Source organism: Egretta garzetta, unplaced genomic scaffold (assembly GCF_000687185.1).
Source record: "Egretta garzetta isolate BGI_Z169 unplaced genomic scaffold, ASM68718v1 scaffold706, whole genome shotgun sequence".
Classification (NCBI taxonomy): domain Eukaryota; kingdom Metazoa; phylum Chordata; class Aves; order Pelecaniformes; family Ardeidae; genus Egretta; species Egretta garzetta.
Window position 1 is genome coordinate 206,199 of NW_009260015.1, and position 8,109 is coordinate 214,307.

The 8,109-nt window shown below is 37.9% G+C and overlaps 2 protein-coding genes across 3 annotated transcripts in view; one reads left to right on the forward strand and one right to left on the reverse strand.

Annotated features, from left to right (window-relative positions):
- Positions 1 to 340: 340 nt before the first annotated feature.
- On the forward strand, positions 341 to 3,766 carry DIPK1A (divergent protein kinase domain 1A). Of its 2 annotated transcripts, XM_009640611.2 has the most exons (4): positions 341 to 469; positions 760 to 867; positions 1,555 to 1,731; positions 2,954 to 3,766. In XM_009640611.2, exons 1-4 carry the CDS (start codon positions 350 to 352, stop codon positions 3,764 to 3,766), a joined length of 1,218 nt encoding a protein of 405 aa, XP_009638906.1. In that variant the 5' UTR covers positions 341 to 349. The 2 variants fall into 2 exon arrangements, with proteins under 2 accessions (XP_009638906.1, XP_009638907.1); XM_009640612.2 differs by lacking the exon at positions 1,555 to 1,731 and having other exon boundaries at positions 344 to 469.
- Positions 3,767 to 6,641: 2,875 nt separating this feature from the next.
- The window catches only part of RPL5 (ribosomal protein L5), a 6,638-nt gene continuing 5,170 nt past the window's right edge, over positions 6,642 to 8,109 (reverse strand). Inside the window, exons 6-7 of the mRNA XM_035896091.1 lie at positions 7,439 to 7,527; positions 6,642 to 6,809 (exon numbers count right to left, since the gene is read on the reverse strand). Of these exons, the coding sequence (XP_035751984.1) occupies positions 6,710 to 6,809; positions 7,439 to 7,527 (189 nt within the window). The 3' untranslated portion in view covers positions 6,642 to 6,709. The remainder of the gene's footprint in view (positions 6,810 to 7,438; positions 7,528 to 8,109) is intronic.

The following is an 8,109-nucleotide window of genomic DNA, read 5'->3' on the forward strand; positions in this document are numbered from 1 at the left end:
ACTGGTCTTAGAGAAAAATGCAAGTAGCAGAGCTCTGACAGTTTACGATTTTGATCAAATGGGTTCTTGCAGCCTGGTTTGCCCTATAAGGGTCTGTCACGTTTTATTTTATTTGCTTATATCTTAATTTTCCTTCCACCTACATAAGTCAAACTGACCTCTCCTGTCAGTTTTCCTCACTGAAGGAAGCAAATGTTCCATGTAATGCAGTCTGCTTATATTATCACTGTGGAAGTCAAATTCTTGAAGGTGAAATAGTAAATCATGTTGGTTTCTATCCTTCTGACTACTGCTGAAGGAATTACAAAGAATGTTTTCTCTTTGTGTCTTCTAGGTACGGTTCTCATATATGCGGATGAAGTATCTCTTCATCTCTTGGTTAGTAGTATTTATTGGCAGCTGGGTTATGTATGTTCAGTACTCCACCTACACAGAACTATGCAGAGGACATGACTGTAGGAAAATAATAGTAAGTATATTTAGCATAGCTTTCTTAAATGTTTGTCCTGACTAATCCCCGGCCAATTCAGTCAGTGCCACGTGTAAATTAATCAAACTCTGATATCCCACCACATTGGAGTAAGATTACATCTCTGATTACAGATAAAACCAGTTATGTTTCTTCACATTGTTTTGGTACAGGGTTATTAAAATTGTTTTCTTAGATTTTTCTTTTAAGAGTCAGGTGTTGGGAGAGATACAGCTGTTGCATCCTTTCTTGGGCAATTTGTTAAATATTTTTCTCCCTGTTTGTTTCAGTGCGATAAATATAAGACTGGAGTTATTGACGGGTCAGCATGTAGCAGTCTTTGTGCTAAAGAAACCCTGTATTTTGGAAAGTGTTTGTCAACAAAACCCAATAACCAGGTAAGGCTTTACTCATCCAACCTAGTTTTATTATTTCCCACTGAAATGTCGCGCTCTAGAATGTCAGGTAGACCTTAGTGTCAGCAAGCTGTATCTGTGTGATACAGATTACTTCGAACTGTATTTGCTGTGACATGCAGACTGTGTTTATAATATACCTACATAGAGGGAATATATAGGTATACTATATATTATTAATAATATGTTATATATAAAACACACCTATGTATAATGTTATATATTATTCCTATATGTAGAGAGGTATATTATTTTATTATACATTGGTTTTTATTAACATATATACACAATACACCAGATCCTTCCACCTTTTGACAGAATACCTATACTTTTGTACAGCGTACTACTTCTCTGCTATCCTGCTTGCCAGATAGGAGCAGCAGCCTCTTAACGACCTATGCAGAGATGACAGTAATGCCAATATACTGTTTATTGAGCTGTCTTTGTGTTTTGGCAGTGTAGAGTCTCCTAAGTACCTGCCTCCTAAGTGTATTGTAATTTGGAGTTGCCGTCGTTTGAACGTGCTCTCTGCACTGTCTGTACACAGGACTCGGTTTTCAAATCTGTGTTGCTACTTGACTCTTGAAGCAGTGGTTGGAGTACAGGTGGTCTTTAGGTCATGGACTTCTACCAAGTTTTTTTACCTTTTCCCCCTCTTTTCTTGCATAGATGTATTTAGGAATCTGGGGAAATCTGCAAGGTGTTATAAAATGCCAGATGGAAGAAGCTGCTCAACTTGACCTTGGTACTGACCCAGAACCAAGGAAGGAAATAGTCCTATTTGATAAACCAACAAGAGGAACCACTGTTGAGAAATTCAAAGAAATGGTATATGGTCTTTTTAAAGTAAGTATATGCTTATTATTCTATTTTGACAGAAAGGCTTATTTTCCTGCGGCTGGAGAGAATGCCCTGTTGTGTGAGCCTTCTTCAGGTGGATGCTAGAAAAATAATTAGCACAAAAATCGTTTTTCCCAGAGGCACTTATCTTTAAGTTTGAAGTAACTATCAGGTTTTTTTCCTTACTTTTTAACAGATTGAAGTTGGTATGCATCTTGCATGTCTACAGCTTTCACTTGTATTTGTACAGAAAATATGGTAAAAAAAAAAAAATTTTTTTTTATATATATATAAAAATATATATTTTATATATATATATTATTCTATTGCTTTAATGCAACCCCAGAATTTTCATAATACAGAGTTATCACTTTGATGCTGTGTCAATACTGATTTTGGGGGTTTCTTTCTTAACATTCTCTTGCTGTTGTCATAGCTCCTATGTCTCCAGTGATGGAAATAATGCTGTTCTAGCCGAGTGAGCATATGTGTGCGCATGCACACACAGATAACAGAATTATGTGAAGCTGATGACAGTTGTCATGCATTACAGTAGCTTTGTCTCTAAGAATGGGTGAGCAGAGTGTTTCAGAGTAGTTTCTAGAATTTGGAAAAAGTTTATCTGACTTCTGGTGTGCGTTGGTGGTAGTTGAAAACACACAGTTCTGATTCCAGCAATGACTTCTTTCTCTGTATTGATACAATGGAGGTGGTTATGTCAAGTAACAAAATTAAGTACTTCAGTACACTTACCGTATGAGATTTGTACCCAGTATGTCTTGGTACTTTTTATAGCTGGCCAAAATCTAGTTGATACTGTAATTTCTTTACACCTGTAAGGTTTAATAAGCTGAAAACTAAACCTGATCTAAACATCTGAATTCCACATACTTTTTCTAAGAAAATACTTAACAGGCTACTCGATACGGTTTTTCTAAAGACTGATTCGATCAAGAACAGTGTTAGAATTTTAATGTTTGCATTTTGAATTGCAAAGAACACTAGTACTTTCAGAAGATCATATACTCGGTGCCTTTGAAAACAGAACAAAAAGAAGCTCTTCAGGCATCTGGTAGCAAGTCCTGTAACATCTGTTACCAATGACAACTAGAACATAGCATGTCCTACGATATTATCCGTAGGAGGAGACTAGCAGGAGGTAGAAAGACAGGTGGATTGGTGGTAGCTAATGAAATCATTCTTAATCTTTTTCATTTGTTGCTTTTAGGCAAAGTTGGGTGAACAAGGAAATCTTTCAGAGCTGGTTAATCTCATCCTATCTTTTGCTGATGGAAACAAAGATGGTAGAGTTTCTTTGCCAGAGGCGAAATCTGCATGGGCACTTCTGCAGCTAGATGAGTTTCTGTTAATGGTGATCTTGCAGGATAAAGAACACACTCCCAAGTTGATGGGGTTTTGTGGGGATCTCTATGTGACCGAAAGAGTTGAATATACCTCTCTCTATGGAATCAGCCTTCCATGGATTATAGAACTTCTCATTCCCTCTGGCTTCAGAAGAAGCATGGACCAATGGTTTACTCCATCATGGCCAAGGAAGGCAAAAATAGCTATAGGGCTTTTAGAATTTGTGGAAGATATTTTCCATGGACCTTATGGAAACTTTCTTATGTGCGATACAAGTGCCAAAAACTTGGGATATAATGATAAATATGATTTGAAAATGATGGACATGAGAAAAATTGTGCCAGAAATGAATTTGAAGGAAATAATTAAAGATCGTCAGTGTGAATCAGATTTGGACTGTATTTATGGTACAGACTGTACAACTCTATGTGACCAAAGCAAAATGAGATGTACCACAGAAGTAATTCAGCCAAACTTGGCAAAAGCCTGTCAGCTGCTTAAAGACTATCTGCTTCGTGGTGCTCCTTCTGATATCCATGAAGAACTAGAAAAACAGCTGTACTTGTGTATTGCCCTTAAAGTCACAGCAAATCAGATGGAAATGGAGCATTCTTTAATACTCAATAACTTAAAAACTTTACTGTGGAAGAAAATTTCCCATACAAATGATTCTTAGCTTCTCCACCAGCAGAAGATAGTACCGATGCCTGCCACTAGAGGTGGCCTGCCACATTTGTTAAAAAAAACACCCGACCTGCAGCATTTTCTAAAGACGATTCTTTACTCAGATTTCACGACTGGCTCTTGCCCCTCAGTCAGTACTTTATGACAGAGCTTCTCAAAGAATGAAGATGCTGCTGGGCGGTCGGGCAGAGGCCAGAAGCGCTTCTGGTGTTCCACTGCTGTGTTATGGAAACAAAAACCCTGCATGCTTGACTGTTCTGTGCACTTGGTCAGCTCTTGAACGGGATGAAAGTATTCACTGTGCCACCACATCAACTGATGGAACATCTTACTATTCTGTGAAAATCATTGCTCACTTGTGAAATACCGGCAAAAGAGTTTTTTATAAGTAGTTTTATGAAGAACCACCACTACTGCAAATAATGTGTCTTGAGTCCAAGCTGCTGTTGCGAATAAACTGAACTGTGAGATTGACGTTTACTAATACCTTGGCATGGCAGAATTTGCACATTAATAATTTTTCAACTGTGGAAAATTAAGAGTTTTATTCTAGAACTGACAGGTTGTAATATGAGACTTAAATCAGATTCTGTTTACACCTTGTTACCTCATGCTTACATCTTGAATGTTTAAGTAGTTCAACACTTTTTAATTAAGTCCTTATATAGTGAACCATGTTGGGAGCCAAGAATTTTAGAATGTTATTTCTTAAAATCATGTATATAGTCTAGCAGCAATATCAACATCTGTTTCAAAAAATGTAATTATTGTACTTCTACTTCAGTTGAAACCCTTAACACAAATTAAGTTGTAGCAAATACTGAAAAGTAAGGAGTTTGTGGACTAAGCCATTTTATGAGAACTAAAGTTAATTCTTAAAAATACCGATAGCAGAAATGCCCTAACAGTTACAAAAGGAAGCTTGCATGGTGTAGGAATCTGCTGTATCACATGTGAAGCAAGTAGTAGTTGGGGATGAAGTCTTGACTCTTTACTGTCCCTCCACATTTAGCTACAGCCTTGTACTTGCTTCCTGCGACAGTTCAAGTGGATTTATGTAAGCCAGAGCTAGACCTGAACTGTAGGACAGAAGCTGGAGTGGTTAGGATCATGGAATATCGCTTAAATGGGAGCCTGAGATAGGAACAGCTAGGAAGAAGGCAGAACATGAGTGAGCTGTAGTGTGTTACTATTCTTTTTTTTTCTGGGAGCATCCATAAGTCATTAAGTCTTGAGTCACGAGTAAATAAACACCATCTGATCCTTGCATTTCACTTGGCATGACCACTGTACCGCCTTTAATCTGCATCCCTGTTTCAGATTTACATCCATGTTCACAATTATGCATAATTGGATGTCCATAAACCACCTTAATACTGTGCTCAATACTTATGCTTTAGGTATGAAGTAGTTGATCCCTAATGATTTTAATGGCAGTCATCCCTATACTTGTAAATCCCGGCCCCTTCATTAATTTTCAGCTTTTTTTATTTTCAGGACAAGCTTTATTTATATATTTGAAAGGTTGTTAACTGCTTTAGGTATCCCATATTAGATGCATCGATCCTTAATGATTTTAATGGCAGTCATCCCTATACTTCTAAATCCTGGCCCCTTCATTCATTTTCAGCATAGGTAAGGACAAGCTTTATTTATATATTTGAAAGGTTAACTGCTTTAGGTATCCCATATTAGATGCATTCCTTGAACGATGAAGCTGAAGTACAGGACCAACATGAAGTCATTTCTCCATACTGTGTGTAATAGTATGCAGCTTGGGTTAAGAGTGTACTGTTTTGTAAACATCAGCTTTTTAGTTTAAGAATTACTATGCTAATGCTAATTATTGTCTCTAACTTGGTAATGTCCTCCAACCATGAGCTAGTAGCAATGCACTCAAATGTGGTCACATTCTTGGTGGAAAAATCTGTGATTGCTACTAGGCTGGGGGCAGAGAAGATTATTGAATCCAGGATGATGTTGGGTATTTTAAACAACTGGAAAACACGTTTAATGGTGCAGTTTGTTGTACAGAACCTTCATTTTTATTGCTGTTGCATCAAGTTGAAACTTTCACTGGGGAAAAAAAAACCACTTTTGTTTACAATAAATTGCAGGCCTCTCTTTCTCTTTTGATAGCAGCACTTACCATCTCTGAGCATCAGTATTCCTCCATGTAGCCTACCTGACTCATGTTTTAACTGTGTAAGCACCTTCAGTAACTCTGATGGGAAACAAGGAACTGCCTACGAAACTGAGATGCACAGGGGCCAGGGGCAAGTCAACTAAGCATGGATATGCAACTTTAAAGTGTATTCTCTTGTCAAATCACTACATATTGTCAAGTATTTGGCTTAAGACAGTACCTGTCTCAGTAGCCATAGTGCTTGGAGCCAAGTGTGTGGAAGTGCTTCTTCAGTGGAAGAAGCTTAAGTACTTCAATTAGACCTGTATTCCTCTGTCACCTAGGGGAAGTGTTGCCATTTGTGTTCCTGACAGCCTAAGGCTGCCTTTGAGCTTTAGAACCTACTCTGACTACTGCTTTTTTCTTAAGGTACATACAGATTCTCCCATAACATTAAGAATGCTGCAAGGGCTTTGCATGTCCTTCATGATTTGAAAATTTTAAATCTTTTCATAGTTAGAAGCAGCAAGTTCTTATATCGAGACAAAATTATTTCCTGTTCTTACAGGAGTAATTCTAATGCAGCAGGGTTGCTTGGTTTTGAAGTCTGTCACTTCTCTGTGAAGGAGTTCAGTTCATACAGTACTTCGAAGGGGAAAAAAAACCCCTTAAGGCTACAGCATATCTATCTGCATCATAAAAAACATTCTGCATCTTTATAAGATGTATTAATAATCCAGTCTTACACAGTTGCTTAATAAATTTATTGCCACTTTTTCCAAAGCTTCATAGAAAATTGTGGAAGTTGTCTTAACTATCAGCTGCACGCTCCTGGGCCCTGAGAAAGCTAGCCTTCTTCTGAGCAACACGATCTTTCTTCTGGGCGAGGGACGTCTTGGGACAGTTCCATCTGCAATGTAAGCACAGCATGAGATATACCCAAGGTAGAAATAAGCAAAAAGGTGGTCAAGAAAGCTGCAGTGCACCAGAACTGTAATTAAGAGTGCTATGCTAGAACATATTCCCACTCTGTAACATGCTTTATTTCCTCGTAATGATTTAAGGCTGTAGTGAGGGCACCACAAAAAGGCATGGTTAGACTGCAGCAGTGTAATTCCTCAGTACTCTTTTGTGACTAGAGTATAGGCAGTATCAAGCCCAATGCAATAGGTGCGCCTTTCTTTTTCTCCCAGACCCCGGAAAAAGGGGAATAGTTTAGTACCGACTTCTGAAGAGAAGCAGCTTTCCCACTGAAAATACATAAGACCTGAAGATACACACTTAAGGAGTTCCAGCTACTCGGGCCACAAGCATGCTCCACTTTCAATTTTTTTTTTATATAGTTGAGGGCTCTTATATTTTAGATTCCTACTGCTAATGTTAACTCTTGATGAAGTTTTACTGAAATGCTTGTATCGTGATCTGATCTAAAACACCTGCAAGTTGACACAACTGCAACATGAATCATATTACTTGTTTTAACCCAACTGAAATATCTTCAACAAAGAAGTCACATTCACGTGGATGAAAGTTTTTTACCTCTTTTTCTTGACCTCCCTCTTGGGTTTCTTTTCATGGACTGGATTATCCCGTATAGCAGCATGGGCTTTTTTATACATTTCTTCCATCTTAAAAAAAAAAAAAAAAAAAATTAAAAAAAAATTGTTATAGGGGTCCAGTTGTAGGATCATATCAAAAATCCCAGATACCTTTGCCCACATGTGCATCAGAAACAGGTTTCATCACAGTACAGCTTGTAATTTTGTGTGGTTGCCTTTCAAACACATTCTTCATAGAGAAGGTCACTGCCACCGCATACTGGAATTCCTACTATGGCTGTAATTCAGTTTAAATATCCAAACCCACAACTTAAGACACAAAACAGAGAAAGTAGTTTCATCCTTGTTTTACAGCTAGGGAACCAAGGCCATAGAGTAACTACAGACTACTTACAAGTCTCATAAATACAGGCTAGCATCTTGAGTTGAAATACTTTTTCCTCTGAAGCCTGCTTTCAGTGCCATAGCTTCCCTACTTCTAAATTAAAAGGCAGTCTAGAAAGTGACTGTACTTCTGCCTAGAATAAGAAAAACTTCACATTTACTTATTAAACCAAAATTGCTCCACACAAACTCATCACCAGACAGGTAATCTTACCACTTTCAGACCCTGCTGTTGTGCACATTACAAAGCTACTTGGCAAGAGGGAA